This window comes from Lacerta agilis, chromosome 13 (assembly GCF_009819535.1).
Source record: "Lacerta agilis isolate rLacAgi1 chromosome 13, rLacAgi1.pri, whole genome shotgun sequence".
Taxonomy (NCBI): Eukaryota; Metazoa; Chordata; class Lepidosauria; order Squamata; family Lacertidae; genus Lacerta; species Lacerta agilis.
Genome location: NC_046324.1, coordinates 34,701,190 through 34,724,307, shown reverse-complemented (window position 1 = coordinate 34,724,307; position 23,118 = coordinate 34,701,190). Strand labels below are relative to the sequence as shown.

At 43.7% G+C, this 23,118-nt stretch overlaps 1 protein-coding gene across 5 annotated transcripts; it reads right to left on the bottom strand.

Annotated features, from left to right (window-relative positions):
* Positions 1-1,569: 1,569 nt before the first annotated feature.
* On the bottom strand, positions 1,570-15,537 carry DECR2 (2,4-dienoyl-CoA reductase 2). 5 transcript variants are annotated; one of them, XM_033167140.1, is made up of 10 exons: positions 15,467-15,537; positions 11,980-12,093; positions 9,101-9,169; positions 8,350-8,401; positions 7,001-7,136; positions 6,044-6,168; positions 5,689-5,782; positions 4,261-4,365; positions 2,846-3,034; positions 2,081-2,115 (listed from the first exon to the last, which is right to left on the bottom strand). In XM_033167140.1, exons 1-10 carry the CDS (start codon positions 15,475-15,477, stop codon positions 2,081-2,083), a joined length of 930 nt encoding a protein of 309 aa, XP_033023031.1. In that variant the 5' UTR covers positions 15,478-15,537. The 5 variants fall into 5 exon arrangements, with proteins under 5 accessions (XP_033023028.1, XP_033023030.1, XP_033023031.1 ...); XM_033167141.1 differs by having other exon boundaries at positions 15,413-15,474; XM_033167142.1 differs by lacking the exon at positions 15,467-15,537 and adding an exon at positions 12,212-12,460.
* Positions 15,538-23,118: the final 7,581 nt, after the last annotated feature.

The following is a 23,118-nucleotide window of genomic DNA, read 5'->3' as shown; positions in this document are numbered from 1 at the left end:
GGTTCCCCCCCCCCCCCGGCTCATTGAGGAAACTGCCGTTAGAGGACACTTAAGGGAGCTTAAGATCCGTGTGCACTTCCCTCTCTCTACCACTTTGCTCAGTAATCTCCGAAATCAATAGCAATTGCATAATTTCCTCACTTGCCTGCGGGTCGTGGGCAGGAGCAGAAATGCTGGTGAGAATCAGCATCACAGTGAAGAAACAAACAGTGCAAGCATCCTGTCCCTCTCCATTGTAGGAGGGGATGCAGGAGAATCATAGAATAGAATCATAGAGTTGGAAGAGACCACAAGGGCCATCCAGTCCAACCCCCTGCCAAGCAGGAAACACCATCAAAGCATTCCTGACAGATGGCTGTCAAGCCTCTGCATAAAGACCTCCAAAGAAGGAGACTCCACCACACTCCTTGGCAGCAAATTCCACTGCCGAACAGCTCTCACTGTCAGGAAGTTCTTCCTAATGTTTAGGTGGAATCTTCTTTCTTGTACGACCAGGGTTTTTTGAGTTCATTCAGTGGCAAGCAAGGGAGACCCCCTTGTGATTAGCAACTTTCTGCTCCCACCCACCATTCATGTGTGACAGCTCCTTGGAAGGCTGTGCAAGAGATAATGTGGCCCCTGAGCTCAGAGAGCTTTTACTCCAGGGATGGGGGATTTACAGCTGACTCCAAAGGAAGCAAAGCTGCCTTCATGGAATTTTTGGACGCAATATATGCGCTATACCAGGAACAGAGCCTGCTCCGCTTATTTTTTATGATCTCTGTGTGTGTGTGTATGGTTTGTGTTTATAAGAAATGTACTAAGTTTAAAACACAAATAACTGTAGTATTACTTTCTAAGTATGTAAAATGGACTTAATTCGCTGTTCATATGACTTGAGACATGTGCGAAAGGTGATTAATAAATGCTAATAAGTTCCTGTAGCACATTTATCCAACACAGGCCATATTCCAATGATCAAATCTCAGGTTGATACGATGATACACAAATGAACTTCATGCACCCATATACAGCCCCTTTGATCCCATTTTACTCCCCCTTTTTATGAGTGAACAAGACAGGAAGCTGAAGGTAACCACGGCTTCCTGTTACGCCCAAACAAGGAGACTGTGGTTGATGGCTTCCAAAAAAGCCAGGATCTAGAAGGCAACCTTATACCATGGTTTTGTATTCCAGCTTGTCTGAGAGTCACTAACCTGGTTCGGATGTAACAGGAAACCATGGTTAGCTGAAGCCTTCTCCCCTCTCATGTGTAGGGCACACTGGGCACAGTGCAGCAGGAGCAAAGGGTTTGCATGTGGGTTCATGAAGCTTGTGCATGTCTCAGCTTATTGAGCCAAGATGCAGCTCATGTTTGAATGCTGACTGCAACTCATAGGGTGCCATTTTAGGGAGAGCAGCATAATGCAGTACAGTATCGTCGAGGGGAATAATGAATTCTTCCTTCAAGGAGCAGAGACTCTCATAGGAAATGCATGCTGCTTTAGGAACCGGACCAATACTGAAACTACAAGCTTGGCAAGAAGCAAAGATTCCATATGGAATTTATTAGATAAAAAAGAAGAGTGCTGGCGGGGAGAGAGGTATTTACCCTAACAGAAAAATAAAGAGCATTGGCAAAAAAAAGTGCAGAATCACCCTGTTTGGTCCAGAATCATGAAGATTAGAGGTGGAGAGGATTCAGGCTGGAGGGGCAGATACACAACACAGACAGATGGACACACTCACCCCTTTCCTTGACAGAAAGGCTCAGATGGCAAACAGCACAGACAAAGCAAAGGACGTCAAGATTTAAATGTAAATCAAGCCAAATCTCTGTTCTTCCAGGCTGCCACTCCAGACAACGTTTTTGTGCCACACAAGGCATTTATGGGCATTCAAGAGAAAGCTTTTAGGTGACAATTAATAGGCTGCAACCTCCTAGCCTCTGGACCCAGCATCAATCTCAAACAGCACCATTGCCACTGTTGTCTAAAAGTTATCTTGCTGCTAGAGGAGGTGAGCGGCAGACTCCTTTGGCTCCGTGGAGAGTAGCGTTGAAGTTGCAGCGTCCCATCCGTCAGGTTCCCAGGGTCATGTTTCATTTCTCTTTCTTTAATTCTGTAGCCCAGACGCCTGTAAGAGAGAGAGGAGGTTGGGGAAAAACTGAGAAGGAATCCAAAGCAAGCAGCTGAATTTGTTGCAAATGTTAAATAATGTGAGAATCAGAATACCTTGCGGATCTACTGTCATGCCTCCAATTTATCTTCTGCTTCCCTCTGCACTGGAGGGGCACATGACAAAAATTCTCACCTGAAGACTGTGGCTTTCTTGACACAAGGACCTTTACAGCAGGTGTGGGGAACCTCTGACTCTCCAGATGTTGCTGCACTACAACTCCCATCATCCCTGGCCATTGGCCATGCTTGCTGAGGCTGATGGGAGTAGTAGGTCTGACAACATCTTGAGGGCCAAAGGTTCCCCAAACCTGCTTTATAACTATCTAATCAGGGACGTTGCTAGGGGGTAGCCAGGCCCCAGGTCTTCTGTGCTGGGCTCTCTGGATAACCCTGCTCCTCCCTCCCCTTTTATTAAAGGACTATTTCTTTTCTTTTCTCTCCAATTCTTAATGGGCTGTTGAGCATGCTGCAAAGTGTGTTTGCCTCCGTACATACACATGAGCATATACTAATTCAGTGCAAATGTGTGCACCGCAGCACATGCACACCCCCGCCCCGCCATGGCCCTGCAGCCTTTTTATTATTTTTTGTTTTATTTTATTGAGTGCCTAGCAACGCCCCTGCTTCCAGTCCCGCAGAGGGGGAAAGAAACGTCACCTAGAGCTTAGCAGAGTGTGAGGCAATACCCAACAGTGAGGGGAAGTTGTTCTCGGAGGTCATCCAGGCCCCGCCGTCCACCACCAGGGTTGTGCCGCTCACATACGAGGCGAGGGGGCTGGCCAGGTACAGGACGCTGTGGGCAATCTCCGTCTTGTTCCCCATCCGCTGGAGGGGGATATTCCGAAAGAGGTTTTGTGCTTCTGGGTGAGGCTGAACTAAAAACAAGAACAAGGAAAGCAGTGTCTTTGCTTCAGTGTGATCACAAGCTTAAATATATATCTATATATATATCTATTATTGATTATTTTTATTTATTGCATTTGTAGTGCACCTCTCCTCCAAAGAGCTCAAAGTGGTCTATGTAGTTCTCCTCCTCCTCCCCATTTTATCCTCACAACAGCCCTGTGAGGCAGGTTAGGCTGAGAGTGAGCGAATGGCCCAAGATCACCCAGGGAGCTTCAAGGCCGAGTGGGGATTTGAACCCTGCACTGCCAGGTCCTAGTCCAACACTCCAACCACTGCGCCACACTGGCTCTAAGTGGTGTACATCATAAACAGTATCGTTAAAACAAAAAAATGCAACAAGAAAACCAGCAGAGAAGAATACAAATTGAAACCTGGTCCCACGTTGTTCGGAGCTTTAAACGTTAACAACAAGGCCTTGTTGTTGCAGGTCCCTCGGCACAGATGTGCCATCTAAACCAGGATTCTGTTTTCACAGTGGCAAACCAGATTACTCTGGGAAGCCCACAAAAAAGAACAAAGCCCAACATCTCCTGAAGAACTCCTTCACATTTCCTAAGCACCAATACCTTATTCCAATGGTGGTGCCTCAGAGGGAGGAGAGCCCCCCCCTTTAAAAAAATGGCCTTTCTTTTTTCTCCCTCCCTTTTGTACCCCATTGCTTAGCTGCAAAGGGGGAGAACCCCCTTTCTCCTCAGCTGATTGTCTTACAAGCAGAGAGGAGGCAGTCTGAATGTATGCATGTGGTCTGCACCCGTTAGCCGCCCCTGTTGTAAAAGCAACTTCGAATGCTCCGCGATGTTTGAGTATAAATAACACATTGTCCGATTCCCTGCTTGGCACAGAAGATTGTTGGCAGTGTTTCACTGCAAGTTCATTGAGTCTCAATCTAACAAGTCTTGATTCAAGTCATCTACTGAATTTTATTAATTCTTATGAACCATCCACCCTGGAAAGTCTAATGGATCAGTATAGGCATGCCTATTTACTTTAATTTATTTACGCTGTGCTCTTCCCCCAAAGAGGTAGAGATGGCATGCATTCTCCCCCCGTTTACTCCTACAACAACCTTGTGAGAGAGGTGACTGGTCCAAGGTTGCCCAGTGACCTTCATGGCTGAGTGGTCTCCCCAGTTGTTTCTTTTCCAGGTAAATCACACAGACACAGACAGCACTGCAAATAATATTTAATGCTTTACCTAAGCGGCGGTGACCCTCTGTACCCGAAATAGGACCTGGCGCCAGGCTATTCACTCTGATTCCATTAGGACCCCATTCCACAGCCAGATGTTTCGTCATTGAATCTGTAAGGGAGAAGACAGACAGAGAGGTTCAAGAACAAATCCTGAAAAGCAAAGAATTACAGTGACAGAAGGGACTGGAAAGTCATCAAATCTAAATCTGGTTCTTGCCCATTCACAAGGCACGATCCTCCCCGCATCAACTCTGCCCCTGCAAAAGCACTGTCTCTTGGTGATTGAAAGAGGCCCTATCCACACCAAGCTGGAATGGAATTCTCCTTCTGCACAGGGAAGAATTACATTGCATGTATGTGTGTTAAAAATATATATATTATTAGGACAATAAACAGAAGCGAAACAAACAGAATTTCTCAAGCCATTCAGCACTTTACAAAAAGAAAAGAAATAGTGAGACCTACCACACAGAAAGGAATAGGATGAATGAAAGCCAGCTGAATTTGCCAAACCCTTGACAACACATTGGGCTGATTCAGATGTTAATGGTTTAGTGCTAGGACAGGCATGTCCAACCAGTCTTCCTCCCCCCAAAAAGCTCAACAAGTTTAGATCACTGCCAGTTTTTTATAGTGGCAGTTGATCGCAGTCTCTTGGGAGCTGGATATGCCTGTGCTAGGAGAATGAGCCAAGCACTCATACACTTCCCCTTCCTCCTCCAGCACAGCTACAAGTTTTACTCTGGAAGCATTTGCTTATGTTTTTGATTAACCATTTTGCTTGAACCTGGACAAACTGTTGAAATGAGCTAATGTCAAGCCATAATTGATGAAGCTGGCTTGTTTTCACTAACTGATGTTAAGGTGAACCACTGTTTGGAGTTCAGGCAACATGCTGAACAGCAATTAATCTGGAGCAGAAGCTTCCCTTAACTTCATTGTTGCCATGCCAGGGAGGGGAATCACTGCTGTAGGCTCACCGTAGTAATTAATAATAATAATAATAATAATAATAATAATAATAATAATAATAATAATAATAATACTTTCATTACTTTTACCCTGCCCATCTAACTGGGTTGCCCCAGCCACTCCAACACACATAATAAAAACACAGCAAACCATGGCTTAGTATTACATCTAGACACAGTCAATACGATAATACTATATGTATTTCCAGATGGCAACTCTTCTTTTAAAAATTCATACAGGGAGGGCACCCATGTCCTAGAAGTGGTGGTCTTCCCTGGACAAATTATCACTGTGGGCCAGAAGGCTTCTCTATTGCTCAATTTGGAAGCTGCAACATCTCTTCCAGGCTGTAGGTGGTGCCACAACACCATAACTTGCACTTGGGTCTGAGGGACAGGGAGAGGAATAAAACTTGATTAAGGGTGTAGATGAGAAGGGGAGCCAAAATTGCTTACGGTACCTATGGCTGCCTTAGCTGTCCCTGCATGCATCTGGAGAGCCTGACCTTTGTAGCTTAGGGTTGCCGAAATATTGACAATGACTCCGCCATGGTCCTAGATCAATAAAAAAAGGTCAGCTCTGGGAACAATGACAGAAAGGATTAACAGCAAGTGCAGGAGACACAACCCAAAATGAACATTGCTGGCCTACATATAAACCTTTCCCCGCCTCCTTTTCTTGAAGGGAACATGTCCCTCGGGTGTTAAAAAAAAGCTCCCCTACCCCTGCCCAGGGCAACTGACCCTAGAGTGCAGGAGCTGAGGAACGTCTCTGTCTGCAGGGAGAGAAGCCTCTTATGGAGGAGAGAAACTTACACGGAGACACTTCTCATACAGCACTTTGGAGACGTTGAATGTTCCCAAGGTGTCAATCTCAATCACGGTTTTGTAGGCATTGAAGGACAGAGCACTGGCTGGGCACAGGAAGTTTCCAGCAGCATCTGGGGACAAGGGAGATAGAGAGAGATAGATAGATAGAGAGAGAGAGAGAGAGAGAGAGAGAGAGAGAAGTTGGAGACTGAATCAGCATGACCACTCCATTTCACTGCTTACTACAGGGGTGGAGAACATCCAGCCCAGGCTCCTGATGCAACCCTCTAGGACCCTTTATCTGGTCCCAAGCCACACCCCTCAATGGCCCTGCTTTTGCCTGGCTGGGATGTTTCCTTAAACTTTGAGGATGCCTTTTGCTTGCCTGGACAAGCAAGAGAGGGATATGTGCATTGGTGTAGCCAGGATTGGGGGGGGGGGTGAAGGGGAAGGACAACGACCTGTCCTGTTCCAGAACTGAGCTATCTGCGACACAACTGGCCAGTTTGCGGAAGCCATGCCTATTGCTCAGTCAGGTTTCCAGTTGCATTGCTAGAATGCGCCACAACATCATTCAAGTGACTTCAGCGAGCCTTTCAATTTCAAATGTTCCGGTTTTTTCTGTTTTTAGTTAAGTATTTTTTATTTACTTACTTGATTGGGGGGCAGCTGGGGAGAGTGTACGTTTGCAGAGCAACTAGTTTACGTTTCATTGCTCTGCCCACTTTTGTCCCTGCCCCCCCCGCCAAACACCCCTGGAATATGGCCCTCAGAAGGTTTCTCAGAAGGATATGTGGCCCTAGAGCTGAAAAATGTTTCCTATCCCTGGCCTACTACTAAAACAGCCCTGCCAGCACCCTCAAAGATCACCCTTCCAGAACATGCAACAGTGAACATTTTCCCCCCAGCTTGCAGACAGGTGGCCAGCAGTATGCCCCATGAATGCTGACGCAAATAACATACTGTTGACAAGGATATCAATCCTCTCAAATTCCTTGAGGGCCTCATCCACGGCTGCCATGATCATCTGTGGCTGCCTGACATCCAGCGCGAGGGGCAGGCAGCGCTGGCCAGTGGCCACTGATAGTTTCTTGGCAGCCTATAAAAAAAGGAAAAGAATATTCAGTAATAAATGACCACCTTCTTCTGTCTTCCTGCTGCAGCATGGGGAGCTGGATGCATAACAGACTCGGAAAAGGGATTTGTGTCAAGAATTAGGGCAACATTTCCATGTTAAGCATCTGCTGTGCTGTTGGATGGGGAAACCCTTCCTGGTTTCAGCAACATATTGCATTGTTTAGGAAGGTTCTCAAAAGGCTTCTGTGAAACGTTTCAGATACCTCTTACTTGGAAACAGAGGCTTACCTCTGAGAATCTATGATGCGGCATGTTAAGGGCTGTGCACTCAGGAGCATTTAAGATGACAACAAATATTCATGGGAGGGACCACATCTCAGTTGTAGGTAGACAAAAAGGTATCTTTCAGTTTTTGGTTCCCTACATTTCTCATTTCCCCCAATCTCAGTTCTCCGCATTTCTGCAACGATTTGGGTGGAAGATGGGGAGACCAATAGTAGGTGGAGTCATAGTCAGTGACAGAGCCAACTAGTTTTAGTTTTGTCCTTCTCCCCACTGCTCAGTTCTACCAGGCCAACCCTGAGACTAAGGAGAAGGAAGCTGATTGCCTGTTCCATCCCTAGACTGAATGTAAGAAGGCAGGTAAGTAGGGGCAGACTGAGGTTAGTGGGGCAGTTTGTCCTAGGAGAGAAACACAGTTTAGGATGCTCTTCCCTCCATCCTCAGCTTCCAAGTTTTCTTCAGGCCTCACTCATGAGTTCTCCTATCTACCACCTTTTTCTTAACTTAAAGAAGAAGGAAGCCGTTGTCTTGTGAAACTTGTATTCCTTTGAACAGATATTGCACAAGTGTGCCCACAGATCAGATCCATCTGTCTTCTGTGTATGCCACTGGTTGTCAAGGGTGAGGCCACCCTGGAGTGTCAAGAAAGGGTGGCAAGTATGGCAGGAAGATTCAAGGACAATCAAAGAAACATTTAAACATTTCCGTGAGGTGTGTTTAAACTTGCCAGATTTGTTTTCCAATGTATTTCTCATCAATAAGAAATTTGGCGTGGAGCGAGCAAATTTTTATTCTGAAAGTGTGGCCCAGAGAAAAAAGTTTGAGAACCACCGGTCTATACCATCCTCAACACCTCCCCAATCTGTTGTTTGAGACAGGTGACTCCAGCAGAACTGCCTCTGCCAAGGCCTTGCTTTGCATCTGAAAGGGATGACAATCTCCTGTCCACTCACCTCTGTCAGCCTCTGAAGGTTCCTGCTGGCAATGATAGTATGACAGCCATGCCTGCAAGCAAAACCTTAGATAGTGAGGGTGACACAGAACATCTTGTGCTCATCACTCGCTTGTCTACTCAGACACACCTCTGCTACCAGCCGTGGGGATTCAGGATGCTTGTGTGCTGACTAAGCTAATCAAGTAGTCTCCATGTATGTCTGCAATCTGCCATCAGACTGGATAACCCAGAAACTATAAAGCTCAGGAACTAACGCTGGCCAATACTGTGCAGTTTGGATAGGTTTTAGATATAGTCATTTGTATATTTAATTTGGTTATGCTTAGTGGGGCTTGTGTTCTTCTCCCAGGATGTGGAGCTGTGCATTCAGATTTTTCACAAGTGTGTGTGTGTGTGTTTTGGGGGGGTAAGTCTCCTTGATAACATCCTGCCACCTTTCCTTCCAACCAGGCTGCTACATGGCATCTGGGCATTCCTGCAGTGATCATGTAAAGTGCAGAGATATGTCCTGATATATGCAGTGGAGAACCCCAAACAGCAGCAGTTCCATGGCACATCTCACCACGGACACACATCTGCAGAAAAGCTGCAGAAAAAACAAATGGCATGAAGCACGATGCAGCTGCAAAGGGAAGGAAGGACTTGCTTCCTAGGAACAGGTTGGCGGCTACTGCAGGAGAATACAGCAGAGACCAAAAGCATCGCAAGCTAAGTAAAGCCAAGCTGCTCCCGCACCAGAGTGTCCATACCTCATCAGAATCTCAGCTGTGCGGAATCCAATGCCGGAGCCGCCGCCAGTGATGAATGCAACTTTGCCCCTAGAAAGCAAGAAAGGGGACACCTGAAACCACAGCAAGTGGGACCCATATAGACTTTTCATCATGTATGTTCAGAAAGAGCAGCATCAGTGAAGATCGTGACACACACAAAAAGGAGGGATGAGGGAAATTCAGTCATGTCAGATCACATCAATCCCAGGCAGACCAGAGGTTTCCTGCATCCTCCACTTAGCAGATGCCACTTGTACTATGAAATGCATGTCTGAAATAGGAAGACAGTTTACTAATATGCTAAAAGTCCATCTTTATTTGTCACGCTTGTGCTGAAAGTAATTGAGGCCTCACAGGAGTCTTGTGAAGTAGATTAGGCAAAAAGATAACTAATTGCCCAATTCAACTACATGAGCCCTCAAAAGGCAAAACCATCCAACATTTTCAGCTGCTACAGAATGACTGTTTTGCTGAAAGTAGTGGCATAAACACATACCTAATAAGGAATTCTGTTTGAAAAATATGAACTCTTAGAAGTAAATAAAAAGCACACTGGATCTGCTGCTGGTAAAGAGGCTGTGACTAGAAATTGCAACTTTAGAAATCTTTAGAGATGAGAGCAATGTGCTTCCAAGCAGGCCTAAGACATGGACATATTTCTACAAAGCAAACAGTCATTCCAAGCTTGAAGGAGGCTTGTACTAGCAGGGAATGAAGAGGGTAGTATAAAAAGGAAAATTGAAACTGCATGAAATCCATCTTATGATGCATCAGTTTTGCCTCTGGGAGAGATAATTGAGCCCTTCATCTCTTATGCCACATGTACCTAATTCTAGTTTAAATGTGTCTCTCACAGTATTTTTAAAATGTTACATTCCCCTATCTTTGACAACATGTAAACTGTCGGTAAAAAATCTGAAGGGAGGGCTATGAGCCCTGAGCTCTGAAGATGCAATCTCACATCTTCCTAATTCCTTTATTCTAATATTTTATTTTATTTTATTTTTTTACAAAAAACAATGTTTGGTGGCTACTCCCAACACACTTTTTTTTTTAAAGAACACAAGTTAAAATAAGCAACACATCACTATTAATATACCAACACCCAGTATAAATTGACTAACACCAAAGATCAAGTTACAGGTGGGTAGCCGTGTTGGTCTGCCATAGTCAAAACAAAATCGAAAATTCTTTCTAGTAGCACCTTAGAGACCAACTGAGTTTGTTCCTGGTATGAGCTTTCGTGTGCATGTACACTTCTTCAGATACACTGAAACAGAAGTCACCAGATCCTTAAATATAGTGAGGGAGTGGGGAGGGGTATTGCTCAGAAGGGTGGTGGGAATGGGTGATCAGCTGATAGGTGTGGAAAACCTGTTGACGACTCTTAACGGCTGTAATTAGTCTTGCAGGGAAAGGCAAGTGGTGAGATTGCTAAAGATAGCTTTGTTATGTATAATGAGATAAGAATCCAATGTCTTTGTTCAGACCAGGTTTCTCCGTGGTTTTAAGTTTGGTGATTAGTTGTAATTCAGCCACTTCTCTTTCCAGTCTATTTCTGAAATTTCTTTGTATTAAGACAGCTACTTTGAGATCTTTTATAGAATGTCCTGGGAGATTGAAGTGTTCTCCTACTGGTTTCTCTGTCTTGTGATTCCTGATATCAGATTTATGTCCATTTATCCTTTGGCGTAGGGTTTGGCCTGTTTGTCCAATATAGAGAGCTGAAGGGCACTGTTGGCATTTGATTGCATACACAATGTTGGAAGATGAGCAATTAAATAGTCCTGAGATGGTATGTTTGATGTTGTTGGGACCAGTAATGGTGTTGTCCGGGTTTATGTGGCAGCAAAGTTGGCATCTGAGTTTATTGCAGGCTCTGGTACCAGTGTCCATGTTGAGTCCTGTTGTAGTATTATTGTGGGTGAGGAGCTGTTTGAGATTGTTTGAGACCCTACATTGCCTACAGACAGCCACCCAATCTCAAACAGCTCCTCACCCACAATAATACTACAACAGGACTCAACATGGACACTGGTACCAGAGCCTGCAATAAACCCAGATGCCAACTTTGCTGCCACATAAACCCGGACAACACCATTACTGGTCCCAACAACATCAAACATACTATCTCAGGACTATTTAATTGCTCATCTTCCAACATTGTGTATGCAATCAAATGCCAACAGTGCCCTTCAGCTCTCTATATTGGACAAACAGGCCAAACCCTACGCCAAAGGATAAATGGACATAAATCTGATATCAGGAATCACAAGACAGAGAAACCAGTAGGAGAACACTTCAATCTCCCAGGACATTCTATAAAAGATCTCAAAGTAGCTGTCTTAATAAAAAGAAATTTCAGAAATAGACTGGAAAGAGAAGTGGCTGAATTACAACTAATCACCAAACTTGAAACCTGGTCTGAACAAAGACATTGGATTCTTATCTCATTATACATGACAAAGCTATCTTTAGCCATCTCACCACTTGCCTTTCCCTGCAAGACTAATTACAGCCGTTAAGAGTCGTCAACAGGTTTTCCACACCTATCAGCTGATCACCCATTCCCACCACCCTTCTGAGCAATACCCCTCCCCACTCCCTCACTATATTTAAGGATCTGGTGACTTCTGTTTCAGTGTATCTGAAGAAGTGTGCATGCACACGAAAGCTCATACCAGGAACAAACTCAGTTGGTCTCTAAGGTGCTACTAGAAAGAATTTTCGATTTTGTTTTGACCAAAGATCAAGAGGCGCAGATGAGGAGGTAGACATAGCAGAGGTGAGGAATGAAAACCACACAGGGTAAATTAATCAAATTTCAAAGCAGTGTTTGAGTACTTGGTAGTACTCACTTGAGAATGTCTGGACTGAAGAGGTAGGAGTATTCCTGAAGACAGTCATCAGTGTCAACATCAGGAGGAGGCTGGCAAGCAAAGCCTAGCTGGGACATGACTTCCAAGACAGTTCTGCAGAAAACAAGACACAGCCATTGCAAGTCCTGAGAGGGAGAAAGAACCAGCAATATTTCCATACAGCCCCAATTTACGTAATGATCACTATGCCCAGCACATGCTGCCAGCTGATCTGATCCACGAAGAAACAGCTGGGAGGCAAAGAGGCTTACTTCATATCCAATATTACCCATGGCCAGGCAGCTTCATTCTTGACTGATAGAAATGAAGGCAACTTCAAATTATCATTTCTAGTCTAACACGCACACATACCCTCCAAATAATTAGGGGGAAATGTGAGTTCGTTAATAAAAAGATTGGAACTTAATGTTATGCACTTAGTTTCTTATAGAAAAATGCCGTTAATAAACTGTAATAAAAACCATGTGCATGGATAAAACACTCAATACTATATACCAGTGTTTCTCAATCTTTTCCCAACTGTGCCCCCCCTTCTGACCTTGTTTCCTTCCTGTGCCCCTCCACCATCCTACCGGTAGAAAGGTAGCTATCTAAATGTTTTGTTCGTAAATAGAGCATGTTTTATTTATATTTTTTATAATTTATACAAATACAATTACATAAAAATTTATACTTTAAGTATTTCTAGATCAATGTGACCCTTGTGCTTGATGACAAAAAAAGCTTTTTTATATCCAGTTCTATTGCTGTGAGAGATAACCAAAGATCACCTCTGTCCATTATGTTAAGGCAATTCTGCGTTAGGCTGAATAAACAATTCACACGACTGAACCCTTATTCTACCAAATACAAAGTAGGAAATGCCATGAAAATCAATTTTGCTTTATCCCAAAGTTGTGGAAACTTTTTAGATATCGTACTCTTTATTCAAAAATTGTGTTTTTCTTGACTGAAAGTTGACTTGGCTGCTATGTCGCTCTGTGAGCACTTCTTGCAAAGAAACATCAACGTCTTTCTTCTTTTCTGCTTTCTTTTCTTGGTCACTTCTCTGTTCTCTTCACTTCTCATTTCCCTCTGTGGCCCCCTAGTCTCGTGCTGTGGCCCCTCCTTTACACAATTTTCACCTGTGGCCCCTGCTGCTATACACATTCTCCCCCCCCCCCCATTGACTCCTGCACCAATCCCACACATACATTTTTAAAATTTAGGAGTGCTTTTTGTGTCATGCCTTCTAAACTGCAGGTCTGAAAGGGACTGACTATCTTGGTTTCCTTCACTGAAGTAAAAGCTGCTCTGGGAACTTTTAGGCTGAAGAGTTGGGTAGAAATGCTTTAAATTAATAAACAGGGGACGAATTTGCTTCATCAGATATGTGACAGCCATTCAAATATTTGAAGGCAGCTAATGTATCAACTCTTAATTATCTCTTCCCCTGGCTATACATATTCAGCTCCCTCAGCTCTAACAAGCTTTCCCTGCCAAACTTATCAGAAAATGGCTGAATATTAGCAAATAATGCATTCCAGAAAGCAGTGGCAGATATATCTTTGGCATCCTTTTTGGTTTATTTGTCTTCCTCCACCACCAAGTTATTTAATTTATATACCACCCTCTCATGAAATTCAGGGTGGTGTGCAGCAATATAGAAATATAAGAAACACCCAAAACAATCTGTAATATTACTGGCTACTCAAGAAAAATAATAAACAATTGCATAGGCCCCTTGGTGTAAAAAAAATTATTCCAAGATTTTTGGAAGTCAAAACTATACCTACCAGCCCATGAGAAAATCCTGCTCTACAAATTAACTTCCAAGACTAACTTCCAGTGCATTTCTGGAACTCTCCACCAAACAATAATCAGAACTAGAAGTTGAAGGCACAATGGAGGTGGAAACTTCTCCAATACTGTATAGCGATTTTTAATCTGGGACTAAAGCAGAGCATTGACACTCATTTATCCTAATTGTTATCTGAGCATGTGAGCCTCAACCCTGTACTACTAGCCAAACATCAGAAAGGAAAATGCTATAACCAGAAGGAAACAGCCCAACTTCTGGCAGAGGCCAGTTAGGCCTCTGTCACACAAGGGTCAACCCATAGTTTTCCTCCAGGTAATCCAAGCCACTGGTCTTCTACTGGGTCACGGCCTGATCCAAGGTGGGTTACAGTAGGAGTACTACCACCATGCAAATATATGGTAAGATATTAAGAAAGGAGTTCCCAAATGCATGTTTGGATTAAAACTGGATCTTGGGTCTGAAAAGGTTGAAGACTACTGATCTAAGCAATCCAGCTGGGTTAGAAGGACTCAGGCAATCCTCATGGGTCCTCCCCTTAAGGATGGTGTTGCTTAACTAATAGTAGATAGTTTAGTTAATGACTTATCTTGCTTAACCTTTATACAGTATCACATTTGAAGCACTTCACAGGCTTCATCTAGTTGTGCAATCCTTACACAACAATCCAATAAGGGCAAGTCAGTATTCTTCCCCCACGTACTGCAAATGGGCTGCCTAGTAGCCAGTTCATAGCACAGAAGAAATTCAAACTCATAGATTCATTGCTCAGTCTCTCAGCTTCTATGCTACTCCAGCAGATATAACCAGGTTTTAAGAATGGGTAACTCCATTAGTCTTTCCCCTTCAATGTCAGTCTATAAGCTCTTTGAGGACAGGTCTCTAAGTACCGGTATTCTGCCTGCTTTATAAACTTTGTAAGGCACCCATGTGCAGCAACGCTGCCTACGCAAACACATCATACCCTTCCTTCCTTTAAGAGTGCTTTAAAAAACATTTATTTCAGTAAGGCTATTTATGATTACTTCAATTTTCAATTTTTAAATAATATGCACGCTTGCTGGCTTCTATAATAAACCCTTTACTACCGTGCACATTTTATTGTTGTTTTATCTAGATCCCTGGGTAAATAATTTGTGAATCACTTTCTGAGAAGGCTTTCTAAAAGGCTGGGGTATCTAGGTCCATGAAATAAAAATATTAATAGTTTGGCTTTTATAATAATTCCCCCCCCCCTTTTTTACTGTGTTGCTTTTAGTACTGCTGTTTTTCTGTACATATTAAACAATGCAAATTCTCGGAAGCCTTTCTAAGGGTGTGTGTGTTGGGAAAGTCTATAAAACAAACAGTGACAATGCCTTTAAGTGTTACTGCTTTAGGATTAATGCTCCTGGATTACAGAGCATCGAAGCTGGAGCCCTACATGCTGTTGGGGGGTGGGGGAGTTGAAGGGCTTTCTCAAATTTGGGAATCCGCCCCCCCCCCCCCGCTGCAGGGGCGGCCTCTTCGCCCTCCTTTACTTATCTTCCTCTTTCTCTCTGTATTTTGGGGGCTCAGGGCTTTCCTAACGCCGCCGCTGCCGAATCCCCCTCAGGCGGCTTGGCTCTCACTTACCTGTCCAGCCGCGGACTTCGTACGAACAACCGTATACCTGCGCGCACGGCTCACCCGCAAAGCATGCTGGGAATTGTAGTTCCCGGCCAGGAGGCGCTCGGTCACCCAGGGGCATTGTGGGATGCGTAGTTCCCTTACCCAGCGGCAGCGAAGCCGCTCGTCGTCCCCATCCTGGTAAAACTTTCCTGCCTTGGCGTGTTCCTTCCACACAGCTGTGGCAGGACTTCTAGGCCTTGGGCGTTTCCCCCCTTTGTTTAAAAAATCCCCAACCCTGCATAAAGCCCGCTGCAAATGAAGAAGCACATTTCCCGCCGCCCCCTCAAAGAATTCCGGGCAATGTAGTTTATCCTTTTCAGAGGTACAATTCTGAGCAACTCTTAAGAAACTGCAGTGCCCAGAATTCTTTGAGGGGGCAAAGGGTGCTTTAAAGGTATAGTGTGAACCATTGGCCCAACTAGTTTAATGTTGTCTACATTTGGCAACGGCTCAGCCATGTGAATAAATGTATTGGGTGCTCAGGAATTAAGGAATCCTTTTAGAAGGAAACAGTGCGGTGCTTGAGGCTGATAGAGGGTAGCCCCTTTACTTTGATCAATTCTAGCAATTCTAGAAGTATGCTTCCTTACTTGGTCAGAGACCCTGACTGGAGTCCTGCATCCAATTCCGGGCACTACAATTTAAGCAGGATGTTGACAAACTGGAACGTGTGCAGAGGAGGGCAACCAAGATAATAAAGGAATTCCTTATGAGGAATGGTTGAGGGAGCTGAGTATGTTTAGCCAGGATAAGAGGAGATGGAGAGGAGATATAGGAATAGGAATAGGAATAATTTATTATTGGCCAAGTACATTTTCCAACATAATTGGAATTTGTTTCGGCTACATTGCAATGTAAACATACAGACACTGTTCCTCTCACAATACAAAGAAGCAAAGAAACCCCACCCATATTTTACCTCCCCTTAAGCTATACAACTATGAATTTAACAATTTATTTTTTTTTATAAGAATTTATTGACATTTTTACTTATAACAACATACAACCTTAACCACACCTACATTTATACACATACAAAACAAATACAATTACACATCTATTACAAAAATTGCCATGATTTTTCTTCTTAATTAGACATCTCAAAAAAAAATTTCTTTTTCCAATCTTGACAGTTGACTTCCCCTGCCTTTTCACCTTCGAGTTTATATCCATAATCTACTTTTTAACCTCTTCATTTAAAAAATTAAACTTAATTATATATATAAAGTAAAACATTCATCTTAATCTTCATCTTAATCTTAATCGTCTTAATCTATAAACTTAAACCACTTAAATTGACTTTATTTATACTACATCCTCATCAATCCTCACAAATCGTCCTCATCAAATCTATCTCTTCTATCCTTTGAACTGCTGCTAATAACATAAAAACTTGAAATATCTCTTTTCATGTTCAAACAAATAATAAAACAAACTATTGTTGACAGTGTTCACCCTCCAATTTCAAAATACCATAACAGATTGCTTTAGATTTTACTTAATACTTCACCCCACACCCCCTCTGTCCATTCTTCTTCTCCTGGTGGCATCAGCACTGAACTTCCATGCAACTTCCCTCTCCCAACGTCCACAGATCCAGGCACAGTCCAAAGCTCTCCTTGCCACGAGCTCCGAGGTATCCAACTCTCCCTCTCTCAGCTTCTCCGGTTCTTTGTAGCATTCCTTTTCTTCTTGTAAATACCTTAATTCTCTGTCCCTGGCCCCCGAGCTCACACCTCGGGGACTGGATATAGCAAATCTTAACATCGCCTTGGGACTGCCACCCCCAACAAGCGAATTTCTTCTCCGAAGTAGCTCATTCATTTCTTCCCATCTTTCCATCCATCCTCTCAGCTCTTTGACAAGATTTTCTTCCAAAGTGTCAAAAGTTTTGTTAGCCTCCTCTGTGGGCAGTTGGTTCCATTTCAGACCCCCACACAAGACTTTAACTTTTCTGTAAATTAGTTCCACCTTCAAGGCAGTGAGCCTTTGTTCATCTGTTAGTCCAGAGTTCAATACCAGTTCAAGGACGAAACCCAGCATACTGGCAGAGGAGGAGGAAGTGGGTATCATATTTCTTCTCCTGTCTCTTTGTTCGTCGCCATTTTCCTAAGCTGGAGCGCAAACACCGCAACTTTAAATAGAGATATTTTCCGCTAGTTAGCTTCCCAAGAAAAAAGTTTGCCAGTCTCATGTATCGATTTTAGATACTTTATAACCAGTTCTGTGGCAGCAATCCCTCAAATTGGTTAATTTCTTAGGCTCGAAGGGAGGGAGGCAGGCTGCCTTTCTCCTTCCCCCCGGATCGTTCCAAAAACACGATTTCTGCCAAGATTATTTACTCACGACCACCGGGTTCCTTTAGCTCCATTCTTCACAGGTAGAACTTAGACGCTCACCGCGGGCTTTGCCGCCGCATTTGCATCCCGGTTGGGGCATATCCCCGTAAGCCCGGCTCCGTTGTCCCTTCACCCCCACTCCCCCTTTACAGGGGGGCAGGGGAAGGGTTCGGAGCCTCCGCGGGCGCAGCCGGGGAGCCCAGGGTGCGGGACGCTCTTCCCGCACCCCAACCGGAGCCGCGCGCTGCGGTAGCGCGGCTCCTAACCCCCGGGATGGACAAGGCGCTTCAGACCCGAAGCAGCCTTCGACCACCCGGCGATGGCGTCGCCGCCGGAAGCCTAACAATTTAATGGCACAAGGGAAAAAACTATTCTTGTGACTGGCCGATTTTGTATATGAAGTCCTGTAGCGACGTCCAGATGGAAGTAAACCAAGCAGATGATGACCGGGATGTAAAGGATCTGCTACAATTCTCTCTGCTCTCTTCCTAACTCGGGTAGCATAAATTGTCTCTATTGAAGGCAAGCTAACACCAATTACCCTTTCTGCAATTCTTACAGCTCGTTGGAGCCTTTTCTTGTCTCTCTTGGAGAGAGATAACCATCTTCCAATATCTGAAGGGAGGGAGGGAGGGAGCATGCTTGTTTTCTCCTGCTCCGGAAGGTAGGACCAAAACCAATGCCTTCAAGTAACAAGAAAGGAGATTCTGACTTAACATCTGACAGTAAGAGCTGTTGGACAGTGGAATGGACTCCCTCGGGACTCAGGAGGTTGTGGACTCTCTTTCCTTGGAGGTTCTTAAGCAGATGTTGTATGACCATCTGTCATGGATGTTTGAGTTGAGATTCCTGCATTGCAAGGGGTTGGACGAGATGACTCTTGGGATTCCTTCGCACTCTACAATCCTACGATTCTATGAATTCTAGACCAGAATGCCTATGAGTATGTGAAGAGTGCCTCCCTCATACATGCTTTTAAAAAGGTAATGAAAATGAAGAGTCTGCCTTCATTTTCATTACCTTTTTAAAAGCATGTGTGAGGAGGCACTCTCACATACAGAGTAGGTTGGCTGTAAATAAGGCTGCAAACACACAGTGCATTTAAAGAATCATGTGAACTGTAGTTTGTTAAAGGTGCTGGGAATTGTAGCTTTGTGAGGGGTAAACTAGAGTTCCTAGGATTCTTTGTAGGGTGACCTTTAGATATATTCTGCGTACACAGCCTGAGAAATTAGAGGTTTTGTTCTGTGAAAGGCATCACTGTTTAAAGTGGTATCATACTGCTGTAAATGCAGAATGAAGATGGGGTCTGTGTGACTCAACAAAAATGCAACGGTGGTAGGCAACATTTGGTAATTGTGAGGAACAAATACAAGAGGAAAAACACCACCTTGACAGTGTAGAAAGAGTTTTGATGCTTATAGGTGTAATTTTATAAAGTAGAGAGTAACATAAGCATACAGATGTGAAAACACAGTGACGCACGCAGAAAGACCACTGCCCAATGAATTTAAAACCTAAATGTTGACAGTGGATTGGAGAAAAGAGGATGAGGACAACAAGAATGAAAGTAATCTGTCTGTAATCACCTAGTCTCAAAATGTATTAAAATTAGACTTCTCCAAGCTGCTACATAAGCCTCAATTTTTGCCCATTAAGTAATTTCCAAGTGGTACTTGATATTTTGATCAGTCCTCAATTCTACCTGTGCCTTTATTATGGCTGAAAATGGTTCCCAATTATTTCACTTGAGTAAAAGACATTCAAGTTAGGTACAAAACCTATTCAGGTAAGAGGCTCTTAAGCAGTACATTCATATAGGAAATAATGAATCCCCTTCCCTTTTAATTATGGTCTGCAACAATGAGCTTATATGTGTGTCAAGGTCTATAAACCAGAGAAGCAAAAATAGCTGCATTTATGTAAGCTGATTTTGTTCCATTAAAAAGTGCAGAATCTTCTTAATTTAAAGGAGTTACTGACTCGGCAATTTGCGGATCAAGAATGACAGATTATTGTTTTCTCAAATCTTTACTCAGCCATGATGCTCATTGGATGGCCTTGGGCAAGTCACTGCCTCTCCACCTAGCCTACCTTACAGGGCTGCTGTTGGGGTTAAATGAAGACGGGCCGGGGGCAGGGGGGCAGACCATGTACTCCACCCTTGAGCTCCTTTGAGAAGAAGGTGGGGTGTCAATAAATAGATAAATAGATTACATTGCTTTCCCAGTTATTTATAATTTAGACTACAGTCTTAAACAGGCATATTCTGTTTTAACGTAATTTAATTTCTGATACATGTTAGATTGGAAACAGTCAAGAAATGGCAACACTGCTTTCATTTCAAACATTAAGGCAAATTATTTCACATTCAAAGTGCGAAGTCAGCTTTTAAATTTAGCATTCAAAATTTGCAGGTACAAGTTTGGAATGCTGCCAGGTTTTGAAATATTTGCAAAAGTTTCAGCTCTATTGGGGTCAGTTGGGGCTCCCCTTCCCGGTACTTCATATTGATTGATGTTCGATCTATAACCCATTCACCTTCAGAGGAGGAAACAGCTGCTTCTGGAGGGTCTCACAAAAAACACATGTTCATCTGTTTTCTGTCAATTTATCCTTTTATAGCAAGTGGTAAGCAGAGAGTCCTCCCACCCAACCTCCCGGCAAATATGTGGTTCTTGACATCCTGCCTGGAGGTTGGTTTGGTGTAACATTCTGTCATGCCATAGCCTGTGCAGTGCGACAATGCCTTAGAGAAAAAACGATGACCTAGAATTCTTGGTCCAGACAATGTGATGGAGAGGCCAGGCTGTGTGTGCTCCACAATTTTATGTTTGTATGAATTTTGCAAATGCAAAATCCGGCATTGTTTGCAAAATTCAATTCCACTCAACTTAAAACTGTAAGTTGTTTTTAAAGTTCAGTGATTACTAGGACTGGGCAAGTCTGTCATGCCTCATTTTTTTCCAGTTTTATGTTTAGTAGTCTACATCTCAAAATCTGTTTGTGATAGTATATTTTGTTTTAAGTCCTTATGCAACTTCACCTACATTTTTGTGTGCATTTATCCTATTACACACGTTTTTGTTTTGCCTAATATACTGTCAGGTGTCAGAGGATCCAACCTACCATGGTAGGTTGCGAGGAATGGATAAGACAGGAAAAGTTCTTACCAATGCTTTTTATTCAATAATTCACAGACAGAGGCTTAGAAATGCAGCCTCTTGGAGTAATGGCATTGCTCCGGGTGAGTCTCCACCCCCTCCCTCTCTCCCATTACGTGTCATCACTATGGTTCGTGAGATGTGCCTTCTGCCTCTGAGCTCTTTGCTCTCCTACTTTCAATGAGGGAGGGGTCTGGAATGCATTCTAAAGACACTGTGTCCATCAGGTGTCCCCCCCCTCTGGTGCTTCTTCTTCTTCCTCCTCCTCCTCTCCCATTATTTCCCATTAAAGACGTGGATGGGGATTGTGCAGGAGATCTCCCTAATGTACTGTGTCTCAAGTCCCTACTATTAGGCAGAGTGGGGCAGCAGATCTTAGGTGCCAGGAAAAGACAGCAAATTGTTAGTTATGTAGCATCTGCTTTGCATGTCTGAGATCCCAGGTTCCACCCCCAGAATCCCCAGGTAAGACTCACTGTCTGAAACCTGCAGAGCTGCTGCTAGTCAATGCAGACCTGGGGTGGTAGCCAACATGATGCCCTTCAAATGATGTTGGACAATAAGTCCCATCAGCCTCTGTCTGCCAGGCCTCTGGTTGAAGATGACGGAAGTTGTAGTCCAAACAACATCAAGAGGGCACCTTTTCAGCAACCAGAAACGTCATAACCAGACACTGGAGAGACCTGTCAGGAGTAAGCATGGACCAATGGTACAAAATAGTATGGGAAACAGCCTTACTAGAAAAATTAACCAATAAGCTGAAAATGACACGGGGACAAATAGAAGAAGACGCCTTCACCTCGGTATGGCTCTCCTTTATCACACACACAGCCCAACAAGACAATGACAAAAATCCACCAACAGCATACAAATCAATATGGCTAACCTGATCCAAAACACCGACCCACCCCACTCACACATGAAAACAAAGACCACCACAGCCAACCACAAATGAACAACCACACCCTAGGCCAACCCCAGCCTCTCTCATCACCAAAGGAGCACAAGTGAACAGCAGAGAACCTGCATAAGCAATGCTGACATCAAACCCTACATATACTGTATTAAGAAAAATAGGAACACTGTCACCCGACCCCACCCCCACCCATCTTTTCCCCCGTCCACCTCTTTCCCCCTTTTCTTCCCAATGTCTCAATAAATGAAACTGATTTGTAAAAATGATACATGTAAAAAATACGAGAGAGAGACATTGCACATACTTTTGTAAATCAAGAAATCTTTAATAAAAATACTTCCCCCCCAAAAAGAGAGGGCACCTTTTTTCTACCCCTGATGCAGATAATACTACATCCCTGTATTTCTGTACCAGGTACAGAGAGAGTTGTTTGTGATATTTATGTATTTATTTTGGTCTGCTATTGATATATTGCATCTTTGGGGATAGGGAGGACCTCAGGCAGCAAAATGTCTTGGGCCAGCCATGCGCCATGTGAATTAATCATAAGGTGGGGGCGGTCTGGATTTCCCCCTTTAGGTACCAAAATGCCCCGTTGAGCAAGCATGGGAGATTGTTTTCTCTGTGCCTGGTAACACAACGCCAGACACTCATAACTTTGCTAGTTCCTGGCAAGTGTGGGCTACGTTTTTTTTCCCTGTAGTGGTCACCCTTCTGCACTGGGTTGTCTTGCAGCTTTTGAAATGAACAGGAAGGAAGATCAAATGAGACCCACAGCACAGGAAGAGGTGAGTAGCATTTTTTAAAATTTATTTAAAAAAGAATGAGACGGAAAGAAAGCAACTCAACTGAAACGGCAGCAGCAACAGCAATACAGAGACAAGGAAATCCGTAGTTATCTGTGTGGCTCAGTCTTCTTTTTAATTCTACTTTCCTTGAACCAAGGGCGTTCAAAAGAGGCTAAAATTCATCTTTTGTCTTATGCAAACTGCAAGATGTTTGGAAGGAATCCTAATAGATAGAAGGTCTTACTGGAAACAACACGTTCTCTTTCGATTCAGGCCATCCAGACAAGTGCATCCAAGTTACCCAGGAAGTATCCTGGTTCTGACAAGGTAACTTTGAAACAGGTTGGAGCGGCCTTTGCCGGCAGGCTCAAAATGTGACATCTGTCTTAACAGAAAACCCCAGGGAGTCTGCAAGAAACGGAGGCATTAAAAATATATATTTATGAATTTATAAGAGTACAAA

Bases quoted from the DNA above. Each gene is read 5' to 3' on its own strand.
- DECR2 (XM_033167137.1), bottom strand. From the start codon at position 12,158: ATGGAAATATTGCTGGTTCTTTCTCCCTCTCAGGACTTGCAATGGCTG. The intron at 4,366-5,688 runs GTACCGTAAGCA...TCTCCCTTACAG, and splicing joins GACAGCTAAGGCAGCCATAG to ATTCAATGACGAAACATCTG. The intron at 2,116-2,845 runs GTATTGCCTCAC...TCTCTCTTACAG, and splicing joins CAACTTCCCCTCACTGTTGG to GCGTCTGGGCTACAGAATTA.